General features: G+C 34.4%; 1 protein-coding gene across 2 annotated transcripts in view; it reads left to right on the top strand.

Moving 5' to 3' along the window:
* The window catches only part of Nost (Nostrin), a 410702-nt gene that overhangs the window by 352967 nt on the left and 32609 nt on the right, over positions 1-25126 (top strand). For both annotated transcript variants that reach the window (XM_072540547.1, XM_072540546.1), the window contains exons 3-4: positions 3212-3297; positions 3835-4047. In XM_072540547.1, coding sequence (XP_072396648.1) covers positions 3212-3297; positions 3835-4047 — 299 coding nt within the window. The remainder of the gene's footprint in view (positions 1-3211; positions 3298-3834; positions 4048-25126) is intronic.

The raw sequence follows: 25126 nt of genomic DNA, 5'->3' as shown, positions 1-25126 counted from the left end.
TATATATATATATATATATATATATATATATATATAAAGGGGAAAAGACAGTTAAGATTTGATTTCACGTACAGGGCGCCTGCGCATCCGCTTATACGTATTTCGGCCTAATAGGCCTCATCAGAACGGCTTTCGCAGTCGCTCTGAACGTGAAAATAAATCTTTTCTGTCTTAGGAAGCAACTCTAACATGGCTTCGTATAGACACAAATAGCGACATCTCATAATAAAATCCGTAAACTAATTTTCGAAACCAAATTCAGAATTTCGCTTTAATCTGTGCCTTCTAAGAATTGCAAGGCAAAACAGACGTTGATAAAGATGTTATTAGAGACATGGGGAATCTAAAAATTGCATTCCACAACATATCTCCTCAACTAAGCAAAATTCTTAGCGAATTGGTTTCTAGTACTCGTACAGAGTATATCGGAATAAAAAGGAAAAGACAGTTAAGATTTGATTTCACGTACAGGGCGCCCGCGCATCCGCATCCGCTTATACGCATTTCGGCCTAATAGGCCTCATCAGAACGGCTTTCGCAGCCGCTTTGAACGTGAAAATAATACTTTTCTGTCTTAGAAAGCAACTCTAACATGGCTTCGTATAGACGCAAATAGCGACATCTGATAATAAAATCTGTAAACTAATTTTCGAAACCAAATTCAGAATTTCGCTTTAATCTGTGCCTTCTTAGAATTGCAAGGCAAAACAGACGTTGATAAAGATGTTATTAGAGACATGGGGAATCTAAAAATTGCATTCCACAACATATCTACTCAACTAAGCAAAATTTTTAGCGAATTGGTTTCTAGTACTCGTACAGAGTATATCGGAATAAAAAGGACTGCGAAAGCCGTTCTAATGAGGCCTATTAATCCGAAATACGTATAAGCGGATGCGCCCTGTACGTGAAATCAAATCTTAACTGTCTTTTCCTTTTTATTTCGATATACTCTGTACGAGTACTAGAAACCGATTCGCTAAGAATTTTGCTTAGTTGAGGAGATATGTTGTACAATGATACAACGAAAAACTGATAGTGTGCGTTGACATCATCGATGAATAATTATGCAAAGCTTTATTTATCTATATCATTAATTTTGTTCTTAACATAACAATAACCAGTGAGAACACAATTTGTCTTACATGAGGCACTAACGATTTAAAATAATAAATTATAGTAATTAATCTGAGGTTCACTAATCCAATCAAATTCAGGACTATGTGTGTAAAATTCAAAATGTGTATGTTAATTATCTAATATTTAATTATTTATTTATTGATCCATTAATTTGTTTAATAATTTATTGTAATGAATCAAAATGGTATGTAAATTTCGAAATGAATAAAGAGATGCATCGAATCTGTCTTCTTCTTCTTTTTATAGTGCCGTGCACCAATAGTGTATTGGTGAATTATCTTAAGGCCAGATGTCTATCTTTTGCGGCATGCAAAAGCTCGCCAGTGTTATTTATGCATGTCCAGCTCTTTATATCTCGACATTTGTTTGCGACCATCTCGTCTCTTGCCTTCAATATTTCCTTGCATAATTAGTCAAGTAATTGCGTATTTTTTTCGTCTTAGGATATGGCCCAGATATACAATTTTTTGTACCTTGATCAAGTTGAGTAATTCTCTCTCAGTATTTACAATTTTTAAGACTTCCTCGTTTCTCGCCCTAGCTTTCCATGATACGCGGAACTTTCTTCTCAAGGTTCACCTTTCGAAGGCCTCCAACTTGTTAATGGAGAATATTTTTAACGGCCATGTCTCCATGCCGTATAAAAATATGGACCGTACATAGCAAATCACCATCCTGTAGCGGAGATTGAAGGAAAGATTGCGGTTACATAGTAGCGGTTTAAATTTAATAAAAGCTTGTCTTGCTTGTTCGGTACGGCTTTTTATTTCTTGTTGAGGATACCATTGGTCATTCACTGCCATTCCCAAGTATTTGAATGTTTTCTCTTGCTCGATTGAAGCGTTATCTACTAGTTGTATTCTTAAAAGTGTATTTTTTCTTATTGCCATGCATTTAGTTTTTCTAGCATTTACCTTTAAGCCATATATTTTTCCTACGGTATTTATTTTATTTAGCATCAACTGCATATCATGTTCGTTGTCTGTGATTATAGCGGTGTTGTCGGCGTAACGAATTTTATTTATCGGGTACCAGTTGACCTTTATACCACACTCAGAGCCTTCGAATGCCTCTGCAAAAACATTCTCCACATAGAAGTTGAACAGCACAGAAGACAAAATACACCCATCTTAAAATTTCAAATTCCTCTGTGTTCATTGATTGGTTCAGCTTCACTTGTGCTTTTTGATTCCAATAGAGATCGAATCTGTATGTTGAATCAAAATCACAATTCAGTTCTGTAAAATTAAAGAATGATGAATTTGACTCAAGTTACTACTGTCAGTTCGCTTGTTGAGTACAGATGCTTAAGTATATAACACATTTTGCAAAAACTGTCTCTTAGTATAAGTCATTCAACAATATAATGTATGTTATGATATAACAATAAATAAATTTAATAAAAAAGATTAGATTTCTAAACCATTTTGAGATTTACGTTGTTCATATTCTGAAACTCACCATCATCGGTATCCTAGCCATTTATTACATTTTTTTATTGTACATATGGTGAAATGATATATATTTTTCTTCAATTGTTGTTACATGTTCCATAGATTTTTTCCAATTGTCAATAGTTATATCGTTAAATGTATTTCTTAGTACATTAAGTACAGAAGACGTGAACTTCGGAGAAAAGATATTTCCACGAAAAATATTTTTGAATTCTGACCATAATAGTTGTATAGGGTTAAGTATACAATGGCAGAGTGGTAAACATAAAACTTTAAATCCATGATTTTTGAAGATGGTTTCTATAACAAATTCAGGTTTAAATCGACTAACTTTAACGGTTCAAGCAACTGTATTAGACCCTGTAATGCATTTAGATTTGATTAATTCTCGTTAGAATTTTTGATTTTCGTGTTAATTATAATGAAAGTCAAAACAAATATATTATTTCTTCGGTCACTTCGACGTTGCCGCATACCTGTCACATAAATACCTAGTTCAATAACTTTTCTGCTTTTTAAAATTTTTATAAGCTTTCCTTGTAAATATATGAAATAGTTGAAATGTATGAAATAGTTTTCATAATTTTTTTACTAATATTATTTTCTTTTTTTTTTAGGGGCAGAATGGTTTTGAAGATTTGCGAAGGTATGTCAAGCAAGGTGGGGATTTCTGTAAAGAATTATCGCAGATTTTACAAGAAAGGTTAGTAGATACACTATTATAGAATATCTATTTGAGATAAATATGGTAAATATCAAGTATATTTCATTAAAAATGTACCTAACTTTATGTTATGTACATAGTCTAACCTTTAAAAGTACATACAAATATATGCTTGATTAGTTAGATAACCTTGATTAGTTATTCTTGGTTTTTTACATGTCGTTACTATCGTAAGATATCATTTTTCTTTATTTGTGTTCACCTTAAACTAAATTGGCTTTAAAAACTATTTTTGGCTTTTTACTCTTCTGTTTCACTTAATCGTACAGTACGAAACAGTTATTGTGGCTTTTATGCATTCTTTTTTAATTTTTGTCATCGGTGTTATAATTATTATAATTGTAAGATTCAATATTTAAATACATAAGCTTTCTTGTTTCGTATTTTTTGTTCTCCTAGAGATATTGCATTTGAAAAGTATTTTTTAGTTATTCGTGTATTTTTTTGACTATAAACTCCTTACAGGTTTAATATAAAACTCTTATAAACATAACCCTAACCATTTTACCCTTTTAGAGCTGAAGCTGAAACCCAATATGCCAAAAGCCTTTCGAAATTGAGCACCAAGCTCTCTCGCGCATGCCGAGAAGGAGTTGGTGGCTTGAACGAATCGTGGAAAGCTGTAGCTTTAGAACTAGAGACGAAAGCCGAAGCTCACCGTTTACTCGGTGTTGCACTTTTAGAAGAAACTGCCAAACCTTTAAAGAATCTCACTGAAAACCAACAGAGGTAAGTATTACATGTAAACTCACTTGGTTTTTTACTTTTTGTTTAACAAATTGCAATTAGAAGTGCTGCTCATAAGTCTTTAAGATCGACTTAAAACATAAATACTACATTTTATTATAATTGCTTTTTAAGTTTTTATTTTTATTACCTTTCATTGTCCCAACTATAAATTGTAGACATACAATTTTATACTGTTTAATCGCCAAAGTATTTATATTATTTATATGCCTACGACTAGACTTAATATTAATAATGATTCAAACGTTTTCTATAATCTGTTTAAATTTTATATCTTTTCGAAAACAAAATTACCACTTAAGCAAAATTTACAAATAAATATTAATTAATGTCTTTTTTAGTGCTTCTAAAAACAATCAGTTAAAATTTAAAAAATTAAATCATTTGAATCCCGTTTCTTTAATTATCTACTTGACATTTACGTTAGTTACTTTGTACAAGTAAAAATCTCGAGTACAAAAAATCGATATGCTTGATCTTAGTAAGTTATTTTAAAAAAATTGTTAAACAATACTGCTAAATAATATATTTATATGAAATTAAGCAACAATTAGTTGTAATTGAAATAATATTTTATAATTGTTGTTTGGCGTTTCGATTTCCTCTCCAAAAATCGTTTACAAAATAGATTATTATTTTAAATTAGGCATTTGTTATTAAAACCACAGTTGTTCTGTTATAATAACAACTCCCTAATTTAAAATAATATTTTTTGAAAACGATTTCCGCAGTTGAAATCAAAACGTCAAACAACAATATTATAAAATGTAATTTTCATTACAACCAATTGTGGCTTAATCTCATATAAACATACATTTACCTTAGATATGCCATAAGAAAACAGTTTTAGAACCTTTTCAAGCAAAACGGTATTGGTTACAAGGTGATATAAAAACAAAACAACACAAATTCTATTAAAAATAGCAACAATGTGTGGACATAGGAGGCATAGATAGGAAGGATAGATCTGTCAAAATCTGAAAATGAAATTGTGTAACTATGAATCTCTAAAATATGATTACGGATAGAGATGGTTAGATATGAATCAGCGATGTTTCTAAAATGTTTCGGAGATTATTGCGAAATATATAAATGCGAAGAATATAATAATTCTACATCTCCTAGTATTAAAATAGAACAAGAAATACCCGTTTAAATAGAAAATTTTCTCTAGATTAAGTTGCTGTTTATCAACCACTTTATTGATTGGACGAAGAAATGTCAAAGAATAAACTTAACATCCTCAATGAAATAATAATTAAAATATATTTTTAATAAAATAAACGTAGCCGTTACCGAAGGTCAAGATATTTCTCAAATGAAATCCGGCAACTATTAAATCACTTTTGACATATTGAAACAACTCAAGTTGCAAACGCAAAAGCGCCAATTGAAACCTAAATAAAATTTAGGGGTGGTATATGGAGAAGGAGATGATCAATTAGAGAAGAACTAGCAAAGAAGTTATAATAAAAAGAATGGCTTAGCTCAAAAGAACACAGAGACACAAAACCTCAAGCACGAATTCGGGCTAGCCTCACTACACTAGAATTTGGCTTTGAGATAAGGGGAAAAGAGATCTTTTAACCAAAAGAATACAATATAATAATGCACCGGAAAATCTGGAACTATAAAAGGGGTAAGATAAGAGAATATACGGAGATGCCTAGGAAAATACTAAAATGGGCGCCAGCTAATTTCTGAAGGAAATTAACAAAAAAATAAATGAAGTTATGAACAACAAGGAATAAAGTACTATTGATTTAATACCCTGTAATAATGTTTAAAAACCGAAAAGACACTATTGACCTTGTTCTGCTATATTATAATTGTAAGCAGGAACTGAAATAAAAGCAAAACTACTTGTAACAAATATATTTATAGTATTAACAACTAACAAAACTCACCTATATATATATAGAGAAAATCTAATTACAGTAGTGGGGCTACGGTATGCGAGGACCAAAAAAGCCACGACAAAATTAAATATCCCCACTACTGGGCCAAACGAAAAGGTGTATTAGTAAATCTATAATCTAAGTCCATGGGAGAAGCGAGATCTTAACACTAAGGTTAGTTACGAAAGTTAAATCCTAGATAGGTAAGGTAGAGAATATAAATACTAAAAAAAAAACCGTGACGGTTATACAAAAGAAACTACCTTACCTAACAAATATACGACTAATATGTGTCGAAGCAGCTAAACACCAGATCTATGTGTAAGTGTTATGCTTACACATAGATGCTGGGAGATATCTAAAGTGATCAAGTGTGATGAGTATGGCCAACAGACTCGGAAAGATATATATATAATTTTTAAAAACCCTGATACATAAATTTCTTCCCTTCCCTTTTAAAACCGCTATACAAAAATCATGAACCCCTTCCCTAACAATGAATCTAATTTAATTAATTAATAGCTATTTACCTAACTTTTATAGATGTTACAAAAACTGTAATAAGTACTAACCTTGGTATATGCATATACAAAGTTGCAAATTACAAGAAAAACCTTAACCCTGAGAAACTAGTTGTTACTGTCTGTCACAACACTACAGCGGTCCTGGATAAGTCCCCTTAAGACTCTGACGATCCTTGAGGCTCCGAAAAAAAAACGAATGAAGAGGAACGCTGTGGTTCTGGAGACAATCGGTTCCTGGTTTCCAATGGGTTGAATTAGGTGTTTGGTTAAACTAATTCTAGTATTAAACGTTATCCTAATCGGGTGAAATATACAAAAAATAACATTTAAAAAAACATCAAGGCACCCAAAGATGACTGTCAACACATACTCTTACATCGAATTACCACAACAAACAAACATTTTATTTTATCAGCTGACTGTCATCCTGTCTATTTATTGCGTCTGCGCATTTAAAGAATATCTAGTAAATCAGGCATGAAACTTTTTATACTGAGTAGGTATACAAAAAAACAGAAAAACTAATTAGGTGTCCGATAAATTAACGATCTAGGCTCAAGGCCACATGATACATATGAGAAAACTCGGATTTTACACTTTTAATATTTCAAAAGACAATGAAAATATCAATAAAATGATAGGCCTATAAAACTAAATGATTTAATTGCTCACCTGGGTTTTAAATAATTATTTCAGTAGATTTGGAAGCCGGGTCTTAAATATTCATTTCTATAGATTTGGAAGTCGGTTTTTCAATCAAGATTCTTTATCATCTGTTCTAATTTCTCCCTTGATGTTCGGGGAAAATATTAAATCCAATCCCAGATTTTCTACCCGATTTAAAGACAAAAAAATGCCGGTTAAGGCTTGGAGAAATACACCTCTCTGCTTGAGTTGTTGGCCAAAACTGACCTTCCCGAGCACCTCTTGATCATTTTAGTTTGCGCATCGTCTCGTCTATTGCTCATAAACGTTTCATAAACGGGATTCTGAGGGGTTTTAGGATTTTAATAATAAATTATATTAATTAATTATATGTTAGCAGTTGTGACTGCTACATCCTCCCTCAACTCCAGAAAAAAAAAGGAAAACTTTCCACTTACCAGAAGTTTCCTTTTTTTTTATTGTCTAGGACAATCTAGCCTTAAAGACAAACCAGACGATGAATATGATGAAGCCGAAACGTTGTGGTGTCAACCACAAGGATTTTGAGCTTATCAGCCACACTGGTTACTCAGGAGATGGGATAAAAGTAATGACACTGACAGACGTACAGTAGACAGACAGCATGTGATCTATTTAATAATGCGTAATTTACCAAAAAAAATTAAAATAATTTAATTTATTTAGACAAAGTATTAAGAAAAGTAAAAAAAACATATAACCCAATCACTTAGGTACTTTCTAAATATAATTCAATAACTTTATAGCAATATCAATCTCAATACCAATATATTCAATATAATTCAATTCAACCTTATATAGAGTAAATTAACCTTCGACAATACTTAAATTCTATATTTCCAAGTATTAGTAAAACTATTAATAAACTACACTACTGAGGTGTGTTAACAACCTCTAAAAGATAGGACCAAGAACCATTCACAACACAAACTCAAACAAAGTCCTATCAATTTTACCCAACGTTGACACTAGAGCAAACAGATTCTATCAATCACCCAAGAGTTCAATGAGGGCTTAATTTATTAGGACTAGTTGAAACTATATTACTACAAACCTAAACATCTATATGATATGGTTCTGGATATCAGCAACATATTCGAAAATTCAAGGTAAAAGATAATTCCATACATCTACTAAAAACACACAATCGGTAAAGGCACTAGCAAGCCTAGATACTAGCAAGCCCACTATACTCATGGTATAGGGTATGCTAAAAAAAAAATAAGTAAGTTAACTGCAATCCCAACTCGTAGTAAAGAATATGCACAAAAGGTAAAAGATAATTGCAAGTCCAGATCTACTCATGGTAGAGGGTATGCACGAAACTCACTTCTACCAGCTATACACTTGGTAGAAGGAAAGGTAAAAGAGATCCTAACTGTAATACCCAAACTGTACTATTGACGTGGTCCAATTCTTTACTCACGACAAGAACAGTAAAGGACAGATTTTTAGGACTCCATAATCAAGATAAAGATAAGATATATATTCATAAGATATAGATAAGAAATAAACTTATCAAGGTAAAGGTAAAGATAACTAACTTAAGGTAAAGGTATGAGATAAACCAATTAAGGTAAAGGTACGAGATAAACTCAATTAAGGTAAAGATAAAGGTACACTCAAGGTAAAGATAAACTCACATCTACCAATCCGTACGAATGGTAGGTAGACAGGTACAAACTCAAGATACTAAGATATGTTAAACTCAAATTCCTGAGAAGATAACAACATAGGAGATAACAAACCAAGTTAAACAGACTTACTTATTGCTGAATATCAGAACGATCCAATTCTAAATGACACATTCTAATTTCAACCTAAGAGACATTCAAGAAACAACTAATATGTATAGATATATTTCTGAGCCAAGTGAGGGCACACATCCAGGGTGATCAATCCTGAACCCACGCTAAAACACCGACACAGTAAGTGAATATGAATGCATAAGCTTTATGGCCATGGTCCACAAAACCATACAACACTATTAAAGAAAATATTTGGAATGTTTTCCGCGTTATCCCTGTAAATATCTATTCAACTCAGAACTCAAGATGGGGAAATTCCCATATATCCATCCTGTACTCCTATGATATGCAGTTGGACTTTTAAGAGAAAACAAACAACAAAATTAACAAGTCCATAAACTAAGATAATAACCAACATTAAGATAAGATAAAAAAAATAGAAGGCAAAATAGCACAACATCTTATTGTTTTGCAAGGTAAACAAAAATAGATAAACCGATCTTAAACAACCAAACTGGTACAGCATTGATAAGGGACCAGTTAATCTTCATCTGAAGATGAAGAATCCAAATTATCTGACAAGTTATGTGGACCTACTGTCTTGTCCTCCAGTAAGTCTTTGACATGAAACCTTTCTAGTTTCCTGCCAGTGGAAGTTTCCTTCAACTCATAAATTAAAGGAGAAATGACCTTAATAACTGTGCAAGGTATGTACTTCTGACATAACTTGGCCGATTGAAAGTTCACTTTATCAGATTTGACAAAGTTTCTTTTCAACACAGAATCTCCAATTCTGAAGGATAACTCTCGCTTTCTCAAGTCATAATGGCATTTATTTCTAGCATAAGATGCTTTCAAACGTTTGCGAACATCCACATAAATATCAGGAAGATGCTGGATATCTTCTAAACGGTGTAATTTATCTGATATAGTGGGAAAGTTATTGGCATTTTCTGAAATTGTACCAAAATAATCACCAGAAAGAGGAACATGACGACCAAACATCAAATAAGATGGAGGACATTTGGTTATTTCGTGAGAAGAAGTCCTGATAGCCTGTACTATAGAGTGGATATGAGTATCCCAAGCTCTTTGATCAGGAAAGGAATATGACCTTAAAGCAGTCACGATTGATTTATTAACTCTTTCGGTATGATTGACTTGTGGATGATAGTTCGAATTGTACCAGATTTTTTGGACATTATATTTAGACATGAGGTCGCGAAAAGCCTTAGCTGTGAACTGTGGTCCATTATCGCAAGACACGATCTGTGGAACACCATAAATTAAGAAAACCTCATTCTCAAGATACTTGATAATGGATGAAGTAGTTGCCTTAGACATAGTATGAACCAAAGGAAATTTTGTAAAATAATCAACAACTACCAAGGCATGCTGAGAACCTTTATAAGACCTAGGATAAGGACCAATGAGATCTAAAGATATAAGTTGAAATGGAAAATCAATCCGTCGATAACTACCCATTAAACCTGGTTGGGGAAGATTTGTCGGTTTGCATGTAGCACAGATTTTGCATTTAGCGATATAGCTACGTACAGTTTGACGCATCTTCGGCCAGTAATAGAGTTCCGATATACGACGGAAAGTTTTGTAAAAACCAAAATGAGCTGCAGTAGGATGGTCATGAAAAGTGGCCAAAACCTCTGCTCTATTAGGAGTTGGAACGACTATCTTCCAATCCGACATTCCAGTAAGGGCATCCATGGAACTTAAGACATGTTTATACAAAACACCATGTTTAACTTTAAAATCAGGAAATTTACCTGGTACATTCTGTACATCATACAACATTTTTCGATACCAGTCATCTGGTTGCAAGGAAGATAAATCTAACAAATTAATATCGAACGTTCTAGAGAGTGCATCAGCGACTACTACACCTGCAGCTTTACGATGAATAATCTTATAATCATATTGTGCCAATTTTAAAATCCACCTAGCCAAACGAGGAGATGGGTTCTTCATATTCTGTAACCACACCAAACTACTATGGTCAGTTATGACCGTGAAAGAACGACCCTCAAGAAAATATCTGAAATGTTCAATACCAGTAATTATAGCTAGCAACTCTTTTTCAGTTGTAGTATAATTTTTCTGGGCTTTATTTAATTTCTTGCTTGTATAAGCTATAGGGTGTTCTTCTCCATCTACCATTTGATAGAGTACACCTCCAGATGCAGTGTTAGAACAATCTGTCATCAGATAAAAAGGCTTAGTAAAATCTGGGGCTACCATAACAGGAGAATTTGTGAGAGCCTCCTTGATTTTAATGAAAGCTTCATTAGCCTCAGGAGTCCACACAATATTTTGTCCCTTTTTCCGATTTTGGAGTAAATCTGTGATAGGAGACAACAAGGTCGAATAAGACTTAACAAACTTCTTATAATAACCAACCATTCCTAACAATCGACGGACCTGAGTGGTATTTTTAGGCACAGGAAAATCCCGAATCGCTGACATCTTATCAGGATCAGTACGAAGACCCTGAGAATCTACAACATATCCTAAAAACTTAATAGAGTCATGACAAAAGCTGCTTTTATCCAAATTAATAGTCAAATTTGCGTCTTTTAAACGCTGAAACAACTGCTGCAATACAGAGATATGAGTTTCGAAATCAGGAGTAATGACAAGAATGTCATCAAGATAGTATTGACAAAATGGGTCTAAAGCAGGACCTATTACCAAATCCATTAATCGACACATAGTCTGAGGAGCAGACACAAGACCAAAAGGCATTGTAGTGAACTGATACAATCCTTTGCCATTTACTGCAAAGGCAGTAAGCTTTTTACTCTCCTCGCTGAGAGGAATTTGTAAAAACGCCTTCTTTAAGTCGATAGATGAAATAAATTTTGCATTCTGTAATTTACTTAGGATGATATCTATACGAGGTATAGGATAAGCATCTCTGTTCATAGTTATACCGTTAAGTTTACGTCCGTCAAAACAGACACGAAAAGTCCCATCTTTCTTTTTTGTCAGCCACAGAGGGCTACAAAAAGAAGAAGTACTGGGCTCAATAATACCTAACTTAAGCATTTCATCTACCTCCTTTACTAAACTTTCATGCCAGGCTTGAGGCAAGGGATATTGATATTGCCTGAAGGGCTTAGACGAACCAACATCAATGTGATGTTCGATGAGATGAGTTCGACCTAACTGATTTTTCGATGAGATAGAAGAGAATGATGTGATGACACTATTTAACTGCTCTAATTCCTGAGCATTAAGTCGACTCATATCTTTAACAGCATTGACACAAGAGATATTGAAAGAAGACACAGATAAGGAAAATTCAGTAAAATTTAATTCACTATTAAAAGTTTTCAGAAAATCCATACCTAGGATGACTGAATTCTTAAGGAATAACAAAGAATGTAATCATTCTTTTACAAAAACTAACAGAAATCTCAGTAGTGAATTGACCTAAAATTGGTTGAATTTGACCATCAGCTGTAGTCACTTGCAAACTTTGATCTATTCCTATATTTACATTTGAATTCTGGAGAAATTCCAGACCTAGAGAACCTAAAATAGAGATATTGGACCCTGTGTCCAGTAAAGCTAAACAAGAATGTCCTAAGATAGATATTTCAAGATATGGACGATTATCCTTGTTTTTTCGAACTAACAATGAGTTTATATCTAAATCAACAAACGAAGACAAGAGATTACTTGAAGAAACTACAGAAGAATCACGGTGTTCATGCTCAATTAACGTTGTCCTCTCTTCGGTTGGTATTTGCCGTTCTGTGGTCTTTTGTCTTTCGGTAGAGCGTGAGATGTTTGGCTTGTGGAAGCTTGGGCATCCAGACTCGAGAAACTGGTTCCTTGGTTTTGAGGAGTTTGGACAGTGTTTGTATTCCCTGTATTTTGACAAGGAGTAGGAGCCAGGGCCAACCCACCCCTTCTGTCGTTTCCCGAACAGGATTCACACTCAAATTTACGGACACCTTGACGTCCACAACCATAACAGAACCGAATTCTAGGCTCAGGACATTCGTAATACCCATGTCCTGACTGACAACAATTCCAACAGGTAAGCTTCGAATTAAAAGAAGAGACATTACCAGACCGAGAATAGTTAGGCCTACCAGAATAGGATGAGTCATTATTTCTGAAATTTCTACTATTTCTAGACCGTGAATAATTGGGTCTATCAGAATAAGATGAGTCATTATTTCTGAAATTCTGATGAAGAGGGACTCTAGACACGTTGTCAGAAGACCATGACAAAACTTCCTCTAACTTCTTACACTTTTCCGTTAAGTCAGCAATTGAAGAAATATCTGTAAGTGCCAGACTAGAATGATACGATGGCAACAAATTTTTTCTAATGATCCTTATGATATGTGACTCAGACAAAGGAGTCTCCAACCGTTTACACAAACTAACAATCTCATTTACAAATATAGTTACCTTCTCCTGCGGAGCTTGTTTTCGAGACTTAATTTCATCAAGAAGATTGTCCTCATAGTTATATGGAAGAAAATCTGACCTAAGTTTGGCAACTAACTCTTGCCATGAAGCAAAACTACCTCGGTTATTGAGATACCAAGTGAAGGCTGAATCCTTAAATAAATCGGCAGCAGAAGAGTAACACTCTTCCTCGCTGTTACCACGCGCTATACGCAGACATTCTACCTTCTCTAAGAAACTAACAACATTTTCATTATCTTGACCTGAAAAATGGACACCCCATTTATGAATAGGAGCAGACTTAACGAAGGGAAATGGATTTACTGAAACACTAGCATTATGAGGAGTTGACTGTGCCTGTGGAATCACTTTACAATCAAGTTCACCTTCCAGAATCAGAACCCTGAAATTAAGAGACCTCTTCACTTCCTCCTCTTCCTCTGTTGTAGCTTCTAACAGATAAACTCTAGCTGCAACATGACCTAAGCGAGAAGTATAGCGAGCATAGGCAGTATCACTAGGAGAACCCACAAAAGAACCAATTTTGACCACCAGATCTGCAAGAGTAACCTCTATTTCCGCAATCTCGTCCTTAAAATTAAGATGGGAAGCAGACAGAACAGCATAACTCCGATTTGCTGCAGCTTGCTTTAATGCACCACGCAACACTACCCTTTTCCTTTCCACTGTTGTCAAAGATGGATCGTTTAAGTGCCGGACTCTCAACTCGTACTCTAATTCTGGACCTAACAGATGCTCTACCTTGAAAGCAGACATTTTATACAACTTGGAAATATACCAGAAAATATATGAGGAAAACTATGATAAAATAGGTAAAGTCTAACTTACTCTATGTTTCCAGGTTATTATTATAATTGAATTATTTTACCAGTAATGTTTGCTTGTTTATCCAGTCGTGAACTCAGATGCAAGGTACGGCTACAATCCCTGAGAAACCTAGAAATTTCAAAAAAAATGTTACTTCCAGACAGTGGTGAATTACTTTGGTGTTACTCCGGACTTTTATAGTGTTAAGATAGTTAAATTTAAAATATTTAAATAATTTTCCTTATTAATATATACTTATGTTATTTATTATTAATCCAATATGGATATTTAGTTAATCAAAAAAAGCAATTTATTCAGTCTACCCACAATATAGCAAAACAAGGGTACTACGGGTATATTTAATAGAGAATGTAGATAAACTAAATATTGAAATACAAAAACCAATGTTGCAGTTAAGAAACCAAGAGTTAAAGAACACAGCTGAAAATTAAAATACAACAGCAAAGGTACACAACCAGAAATTAAAGTGGGAGAAAAAAAAACCAAAGATATAAAGCCAAAAGTACGTGCAAAAAAAAGAGGCCCCACGTTTGGGTCTAGCCAATTGAAACAACTCAAGTTGCAAACGCAAAAGCGCCAATTGAAACCTAAATAAAATTTAGGGGTGGTATATGGAGAAGGAGATGATCAATTAGAGAAGAACTAGCAAAGAAGTTATAATAAAAAGAATGGCTTAGCTCAAAAGAACACAGAGACACAAAACCTCAAGCACGAATTCGGGCTAGCCTCACTACACTAGAATTTGGCTTTGAGATAAGGGGAAAAGAGATCTTTTAACCAAAAGAATACAATATAATAATGCACCGGAAAATCTGGAACTATAAAAGGGGTAAGATAAGAGAATATACGGAGATGCCTAGGAAAATACTAAAATGGGCGCCAGCTAATTTCTGAAGGAAATTAACAAAAAAATAAATGAAGTTATGAACAACAAGGAATAAAGTACTATTGATTTAATACCCTGTAATAATGTTTAAAAACCGAAAAGACGCTATTGACCTTGTTCTGCTATATTATAATTGTAAGCAGGAACTGAAATAAAAGCAAAACTACTTGTAACAAATATATTTATAGTATTAACAACTAACAAAACTCACCTATATATATATAGAGAAAATCTAATTACAGTAGTGGGGCTACGGTATGCGAGGACCAAAAAAGCCACGACAAAATTAAATATCCCCACTACTGGGCCAAACGAAAAGGTGTATTAGTAAATCTATAATCTAAGTCCATGGGAGAAGCGAGATCTTAACACTAAGGTTAGTTACGAAAGTTAAATCCTAGATAGGTAAGGTAGAGAATATAAATACTAAAAAAAAAACCGTGACGGTTATACAAAAGAAACTACCTTACCTAACAAATATACGACTAATATGTGTCGAAGCAGCTAAACACCAGATCTATGTGTAAGTGTTATGCTTACACATAGATGCTGGGAGATATCTAAAGTGATCAAGTGTGATGAGTATGGCCAACAGACTCGGAAAGATATATATATAATTTTTAAAAACCCTGATACATAAATTTCTTCCCTTCCCTTTTAAAACCGCTATACAAAAATCATGAACCCCTTCCCTAACAATGAATCTAATTTAATTAATTAATAGCTATTTACCTAACTTTTATAGATGTTACAAAAACTGTAATAAGTACTAACCTTGGTATATGCATATACAAAGTTGCAAATTACAAGAAAAACCTTAACCCTGAGAAACTAGTTGTTACTGTCTGTCACAACACTACAGCGGTCCTGGATAAGTCCCCTTAAGACTCTGACGATCCTTGAGGCTCCGAAAAAAAAACGAATGAAGAGGAACGCTGTGGTTCTGGAGACAATCGGTTCCTGGTTTCCAATGGGTTGAATTAGGTGTTTGGTTAAACTAATTCTAGTATTAAACGTTATCCTAATCGGGTGAAATATACAAAAAATAACATTTAGAGAAACATCAAGGCACCCAAAGATGACTGTCAACACATACTCTTACATCGAATTACCACAACAAACAAACATTTTATTTTATCAGCTGACTGTCATCCTGTCTATTTATTGCGTCTGCGCATTTAAAGAATATCTAGTAAATCAGGCATGAAACTTTTTATACTGAGTAGGTATACAAAAAAACAGAAAAACTAATTAGGTGTCCGATAAATTAACGATCTAGGCTCAAGGCCACATGATACATATGAGAAAACTCGGATTTTACACTTTTAATATTTCAAAAGACAATGAAAATATCAATAAAATGATAGGCCTATAAAACTAAATGATTTAATTGCTCACCTGGGTTTTAAATAATTATTTCAGTAGATTTGGAAGCCGGGTCTTAAATATTCATTTCTATAGATTTGGAAGTCGGTTTTTCAATCAAGATTCTTTATCATCTGTTCTAATTTCTCCCTTGATGTTCGGGGAAAATATTAAATCCAATCCCAGATTTTCTACCCGATTTAAAGACAAAAAAATGCCGGTTAAGGCTTGGAGAAATACACCTCTCTGCTTGAGTTGTTGGCCAAAACTGACCTTCCCGAGCACCTCTTGATCATTTTAGTTTGCGCATCGTCTCGTCTATTGCTCATAAACGTTTCATAAACGGGATTCTGAGGGGTTTTAGGATTTTAATAATAAATTATATTAATTAATTATATGTTAGCAGTTGTGACTGCTACAATATCCTGCCTGACATATCATGAGAAAATCGAAAAAGCCCTTTGGGTCTTTAATAATTGTTGACAATATATTTATAATATAAATAAAAAACAGCAAATTGATAATTACTAAAAAAAAACTGTTAAAAATAGAGATGTGATGTTGTTACTTTCAAAATAAACCCAAATAGTAAAAAACTTTTAAAAACTTTACAATTCAAGAAGTGCAGAGTGCGTCAATGTTAATCAGAATTGCGAATATATATCTAAAATAAGTAAAAAAAAAGAATCAAAAATATTATTGTAAATTGTACTCAATTTTTCGGAATACTTAAGCAAATAAAAATAAACAAACAGGCTCTGCTTATTTTTCTTTTGTGTTGAAGAAAATTTTCGGGAGGAACTCTAAAGCGAATAGGACTGCACGCAGGACAGACTGGGTGAGCCTTCTCATCTTTCTCATCAAAGGTAAAACAAGAAAGAATACCTGGATCAACTGAGAACATAGAGACACTATCTACGTAATAGACTGAAGATTTGAATGAAGATGACACACTTCTTCTTCTTCTCGTGCCACTCCTATCGGAGATTGGAAATCATCATGGCCACTGCGACTTTGTTAGCAGCGCGCCTAAAAAGTTCAATCGAACTACACCCGAACCATTCACGTAGATTACGAAGCCACGATATTTTTCTTCTTCCCACACTTCTTTTGCCCTTAATTGAGATGACACACACGCAAACACAAAATACACAAAAACACATGCACACCATGCTCAATCGGCAAATTAGCAGACAGTCCTATCCCAACGGCCTTATCATCCTGTAATATTTGCTCATAGACTATTACGCTCCTCAATCGCGACGTGTAATAGTATCGTGCCGATGAGTTACATGACATAGGAATATAAGTGTTGCCTCAGCGATTTCTTACAGGGTTGCCTAATTTTGGATGATTATAGGAATTGGCACTTCCTCGGCACCGAAGACGTAGTAGTATGAAAAGGTTTGCGTGTGTAAGTCGAGACCAGTGTATGTGGAATTTCCCCATGTGGTGTACGTGCCTCTTAAGTAGAATATATCCCCACAGTGTTCCTCATGCTTGTCGTAAAAGCCAACTGAACGGATAGACGGTCGTTCTCTTGTCCGGTCGCGGTTCCTAAATTTTGTGAGGCTGATGCGACGGAACAAGCTTACTACTGCCAAGGGAGTTAAGCGTAAGGGCGGTTTGGGGACCGGAGTTGGCACGCTCTGTCCCCACCTGCGGCCATCTTCTTCAGGTGAGAGCAGCCAATTCCAGCTGCGCTGCTATATATCGTCACGAGAGAAGCTGCTGTGTCGGTTATCAAGTTCCACCCATGCGTGTCTCGGAGCCCTCGGAGAGAATGGCATCTTCTCCTTGTATGGTTGTATTGATACGGTAAGGGCGCACTACCTCGCTGGACGGATATTTCGGCTCTACTCGTGGGATGTATATGGATATGAATAAAGAAAATTGTGTTGGGGGAGTAAGAGGGGATTGCTTGGGAGTGTTCGCTCGATCTGAGAACATTGGGCGAGCGCCTCCGCGGCCCAAGCGAGTGTGCGGTGGGGGTGCTGCGGGTGCAACCTGAAAAACTCCTATTGGCATGGTAGGGGTCAAAGTGGAGAGGGTGATAGAAGAGATTAGGCCAAAGCTCTGAGTCCGAAAGTTGTCCGGAACCGTTCGATTTAGACGACGTTCTCGATAGTTCGGGCTGGTCCCTGATGAGGATTAAGAGGAAAAGGAAAGCGGAGTCGCCGAAATCTCCGGAGTACCCCACTGTCAACCGCAATAAGGTTGGAAGGGAGATGTCTAGGTTGAAGGCAGAGTTGCAAGAGGTGTTGAGATTGACGAAAGTCAACGTTAACCCCAAAATGGAAATCAAGGCTGGTGTGAAAAAGATCAACACGCTATGCTGCGGGTTATAGAGGGAGATATTACGTGCCGGATGCTCATCTCTTTGGCAAGCAGACAGGGGCATGGTGAAAAAGAGGCACCAAGGAAGCATGTGGCTTCGACGGGGATACAGACGAATGCGACTCTTGTTGGCGAACAGCGAACACAGCAGATGCCGCCATGATCGGCAAGCTTCAGGAAAGATATCCAGAATTGCCGGGAATGCCGGTAATTGGTGACGCCAAAGGTCCAACGGAGGAATGTAAACAATGTTCTCGAGAGTGGGAGTAGTGAAGGAGGATGGGCATCAGGTGTGCAAAGTAAAGTGCATATACAAGCTCATCCTCGGAAAAGGAGAGGATCCAGATAATGTGACAGACACGATGTTGGGCAGATGAAAGAGAGAAGTTTGAAAGAGAGTGTAAGTGCAAAATGTTTGATTGCGTGAGAGAAATGGTGGAGAAAATGATGACGGATGAGTGGTGGTGGACCCGTATCCACAAATTTATCAGGGAGCCTCTCCTCAAAAGAACGAGAGGAAAGGGAATCCGCAACAGACTTCTAAAACGAGCGAGTAGCACCACGCTGGGGTTCGGACTGTCGCAGGCCCAAATAGGATAGAACGTGGGGCAGACGACGCAATAGAGATGGCAGCCTCGCTAAGCAGGGGGTTGAAAGTTTTTGGTGGTTCGTGAGGGTGCGGATTTCCTGATGAATGTGTGGGACAAAGAATGTGAATCGGGTAATAGCAGTTCATCAGGAAAGATGAACCTAAACCAACACTTCCATCCTGATGTCTAGAGTGACAGAGAAAAGGTTTGTAGTTGGACGCCGACTCTCGGAGTGGTGACGGGACGGAGTATCAAAGGTCTAACCTTCTCAGACATCTTGTCCTGGCACAACTTCGTTAGGGTATTGGGAACCCAACACTACGTGGGTGAGTCACGGTGTCTGTATACAGATTTTCCTACGTCTCTTTAAGGATGTAAACAAAGAATATGTTGAATCACGCTGCTGTCCTTATTGGAGAGAAGAGCGCGATAAGAACATTATGGTAATTGATGCGAGGTGATTTTAAACACGAGGATACGTAAGTGAGGGGATGGGTGTAGCTGGTCCCGACTACATTTTTAGTCTGGTATCTGGTCGCAGATTCCCCACCTAGTAACGAGAAAAAAGCTTTAGGACGTAATGGAACACTGTCATCCCTGACAGCATTTAGCCATACATCGCAGGGAAAAAATTGACATGAAAATAAAAAGGAGTGGCCTAGAAGAAAACTAGGGATTGAGTTGCCCTTCTGAGTCTAAAAATAAAAAGGGGACGAGCAGATACAATGGATTAATGAAAATGGAGTCCTTTATTAAAAATATGTAAGAGCAAAGTTTATTTCAGTTTTAGAAAAAGGCTTTAATAGAAAGTGATTATTTGAATGATGAATTTGTGTAGATTACTGTAGATTGTGTAGGTAAGTGTTGAACCAATGGAGAAAATATTTTATTAAAGAAGTAGTCGAATAGATTATCATTAAAGAGTTTATACTATTATGTGCTTCTTGGTTCATTTTGTTAGCCTTTGACCATATCTCTTTAGAGGTATTTTAGGTATTTTTGCTTAAAATGGAACACCATTTGATCCAACTAGCCTTGGCTTTTTGTTTCAGCGACTTTTTAGTACGAGGAGTAATTTTCTGACATTTTAGATAATTATCACTTGGTGAACGTTTATAAACTGCTAATGCTTCTTTTCTGTCATTGATAATCAGATCGCTTTCTGGGGCTCACCGTAGTGAAGGGATCGACTTTTGATTTAAAAAAAAATGGAGTGAGAAATATATAGCAGCATCGTTAACGCAATCTCTTAGAAACCTATAATTTTCATAAGCATTAAAGGAGTTACTGTTGTTGAAAAACATGTTTTCAATTAAGGATGTATACAGGGACCAATTGGCTTTCTTGATATTCCATTTGTTTCTTGGGATAATTTTTTTTCTGTGCTGTTAGTTTTAAAAAAATCATAGCTACAGCAAAATGATTCGAGTCTAAGGTGTCAGATAAGACTAATCAAGTGATTTTTCTGGTAACATAGCTGTGCAGAGAAAATTTCAATCATAGATTTTTGCACGCCATGTTTAGGAAGATATGTAGATTCTCCATTTTTCAAAATTACAAGATCTAGGTCTCTTACACTGACAACAATTTGGTGACCAACTGCATTATTTTGTAATGAGCCCCATAGTGAGTTATGAGCATTTATATCTCTCCCAATTATAAAAGGTGATTTGATTTGTGAGAAGATATTTATCTAATAATTTTTGGAGGTACTTTTGGGTGGTCTAGATATAGATTTAAAACTTAATTCTGTTGGTTTAAATTTAACGATAGCACCGTGGACTTAAATTCCATCAATAAAATTGACTCTAATATTAATTTGACAAAATGGTATAGTTGTTTTAATTAAAACTGCGTACCCGTCATACCTATCTTAAAAAATGAACTAAACTATTTTTATTCGAAACAACGGGCCGACCGTTCCGTTGCAAAATGTTTAATGATTTAAGTTCTGTGAAGATGTTATTTATTAATGATATCCTAAAAAATTTACTATTACTATCTTGACTAATTGTTTTTATATCATTAAAGTTTAAATGTTTGTGAATAAATTTAAAAATAAAATTGGAAATAAGTATTTCCAGAACTTTCTCCTCTTGTTTGTTTTAACAATTTGGGACGTTTCAATAAGCGGGAAGTGTTTTGGAGGGACCAAAATTAAAAGTAAATATGGGTGGAAATATGGAAAATTATTTTTCGTCTTTTCGCTATCCTAGTGAACTTGTGGAGGGGTGGGATGTATTATTTGCTGATATGTTTTGGTTTTTACTCTTGGTTATTTTTGTGGTAGCAAGAGCAAGTAGCAGGTATTACCATTTATATAAGCACACAATTTTGCAAAAAAAAATATTTTTCCAATAAGCAAGATCCAAGAAAAAAATTGCTATAGACTATAACTAAACATTGATATAAATCTGGATAAAAAAAATTAAGAAAGTTATTTTATACCTCATATAAACTAATGTAATGGTGTTGGTAGTTGAAGTTAAATGTGTCGATAGCAATTTTCGTACATTTTCGTGTTGGTAGTTCTTTAGATTGTTACATTGCTTAGCTACTATTGTCATTTTTATTACTAAATTCAGTTATTACTTTTTTAATTAAAAAAAAAACAGCTTTTAGCCACGCTCCCTATCTTGTCAAGACGTTTAAATTCGGATAGGCGCTTTCAAAAATATTTTTTCACATTGGAAATTGACCCCTAATAAGTTCAGCGGTACTATTAATACCAACGTGCAGCACACGTGGCAAAATAAAATTACCAAATATATATATATATATATATATATATATATATATATATATATATATATATAGTGTGTCTAGAAGTATGGAATAAATTTGATATTTCCTAAATGAAAAACCTTTTTAATCTAAGACACGTCGATTTTTAAATTTAATGTTCTACATTCTACAATAAAATTTCGTTATACAAGGTGATACACATTACAGTGATGACGTCATCGGCTCTTTTTTAAATGTAACACCCTGTATTTTAGGACATTTTTAGATCGATAAAAATGAACTGATTTCAAAAAAGTATAACACTCGGATCTAATGGATATAATTTGAAAGATATGCGCTTAGAAAATAAATTATTTATTATCAATTGCAAAAAAGTAGCCTACTTCTAGTTTTTGGTAAACTGTAATTATTTTTAAAAACGTTCAATAACAATTAAGTAGTACAATAATTGTATTAATTCGTGAATGTTCTCTATTATTGCTTAGAATTAATTTTAAGTAGAAATGAATTTGAGTGTAAAGCAAAGAATTGAAATACTCATGATGATTGGGTATGGAGACAAATCGCGAACTCAGATGGAAGTGTGTAATTTATTTAATGATAAATGTCCAGAAATACCCATCACGCAGTCAACAGTAAGTAAGATTGAAAAGAAATTTCGTGAAACTGGTACAGTTGAAAATGCACGCAAATCAGGTCGTCCCTCTGTAAATTATGTTACAACATTAGATGTTCTACTTGCTTTTGAAGAAGATGCACACACTACTGTTCGTAAGGTTAGTAGTGATCTCGATGTTTGCAAAACAACGGTACACAAAGTACGTAAAGTAAAGTAAAGTAAAGTAAGTAAAATGCACAGTTGTACAGGAATTAAACGAGTATGATCCAGATAAAAGAATACAATTTTGCGAAACCCTCTCTTGGTTCAAAATATTAATTTTTCTGATAAGGCTACATTTGAATTAAATGGCCAGGTCAACCGTCAGAATTGTAGATACTGGGCAAAAGAAAACTTCAACTGGATGCGGGAACATCATACACAATACACGCAAAAAGTAAACGTATGGACTGGCATTGTAAGAAATAAAGTCATTGGACTCTACTATTTCGAGGGTAATTTAAACGGTCAGCCTACCTTCAGATTTTAAGTGGGTATCTCGTACCTACTTTAGTTAAATTATCCCCCAGTACAATTAATCTTGGAGGTTTTAATAAAAGTTTATGATTTCAACAGGATGGTGCGTCTCCCCATTATGCTTTAGACGTTCGAAGGTACCTAAACGAAATTTTTCCGAACAGTGGATTGGAAGACGTGGACATTGAACGGCCAGCGAGGTCGCCAGACCTCAATCCTTTGGAATATTTTATTTGGGGTCATTTAAAGAATGTTGTTTATAAAACGAAACCTGTAAATATTGGAGACTTAAAAACAAGAATTCGTAAAGAAATAAACAATATATCTCAAGAAACCATAAACAAGGTTCTACAAGAATTTGTACAACGTTTGGGTTACTGTCAAATAAAACAAGGGCTCTAATTCGAACATTTAAGATTAAGTCATGTATTAATTACTGGATTACTTTCAAGTTATTTATTATAATTTATTTTTTATTTATAATTTATTAATATTATAAATCAATAAAAATTAATTGATAAATTAATTTTCTTATCGCATATCTTTCAAATTATCTTCATTAGACCCCCAGTATTATACTTTTTTGGAATCAGCTCATTTTTATCGATCTAAAAAAATCATCACTGTAATGTGTATCACTTAGTATAATGAAATTTTATTGTAGAATGTAGAACATTAAATTTAAAAATCGACGTGTTTTAGACTTTTTTTAAAAGGCTTTTCATTTAAGAAATATCGAGTTTATTCCATACTTTACGGACACACTGTATATATATATATATATATATATATATATATATATATATATATATATATATATATATATATATATATATATATATATATATATATCAACAGGAACAATTTAAGATTTTCATAATTTTTCATAAAATTTTCTGTATTCTGTTGTTTCACCCAGCGTGATGAAAAAGTAGTGTTCTGAATATTAGCTGCCATCAAGGTTGCACATAAGTCTCTTTTGAAGTCTTCGTCGTTGGTTTTTTAGCTTTAGGTTTTTTTTTTAACAAATAAAAGGACCATTGTTTTTACCTTTTTTACTTTTTTCCTATATTCACAGAGTTGTATGTGGTCAAGAATTTGTTGAAGAATGTCGTGTTTTTTATTTGCTGTAGTCCGTAAGAACGATGTTACATTTTAATTTTAGAAACGCCTTCTGTTGCTGAAGATTTTAAATGGTACACCTACTAACGCAAATCCTAAAAGTTTTGGCACAAAATACATTGGCTTAAATACTAACAAAAACAAAATAATATCAAGTTGCCTTTGCAAACAAAAGTGTGTAGCAGAACTATTCATAGAACAATAGTGGAGTGCAAGCATACCATGTCCTAAATCTCTTAAAAAAACGGAAGACCACGTGAATTTATTGCTCAGAGGTTAGAGATGTTGGTGAGAAGAGCAAAAAATCAGGTTGGCATGTCAACGAGGAGACTGGCTCGTCAATACAGATCTTATAACAGTACAATATCGTTGGAATTGAGGAGGAATAGTCTTAAATATCGAAAGCGATGTTAGTTTCACAAAAACTCTCGATCGCAACTCATTCGTTTACCAAGATGCTCTCGTCAACTGCTGTTCGCTCAAAAATATTTTACTTTAAGTAATTCTAAAATTAGGTGAAATGATGGTTTTTATACGGACAACGTAGCAAAGTGCCCTGACAATGTTAGATACAAAAAGAATACAAAATTTGCAGATAAAATCCTTGTCTGGTAAGCAATTTTTAACAGTGATATATCACGACCTTTTGTAGAAAAAGTGAGGGGTGAAGCTTTGGATAGTCAAAGCTATATTGATAACTTTCTTTCAAAATTGCTTCCACTAACATCATGCTAA

Source organism: Diabrotica undecimpunctata, chromosome 8 (genome assembly GCF_040954645.1).
Source record: "Diabrotica undecimpunctata isolate CICGRU chromosome 8, icDiaUnde3, whole genome shotgun sequence".
Classification (NCBI taxonomy): Eukaryota; Metazoa; Arthropoda; class Insecta; order Coleoptera; family Chrysomelidae; genus Diabrotica; species Diabrotica undecimpunctata.
The sequence above is the reverse complement of the archived record's forward strand: the minus strand, read 5'-3'. Positions and strand labels throughout refer to the sequence as shown.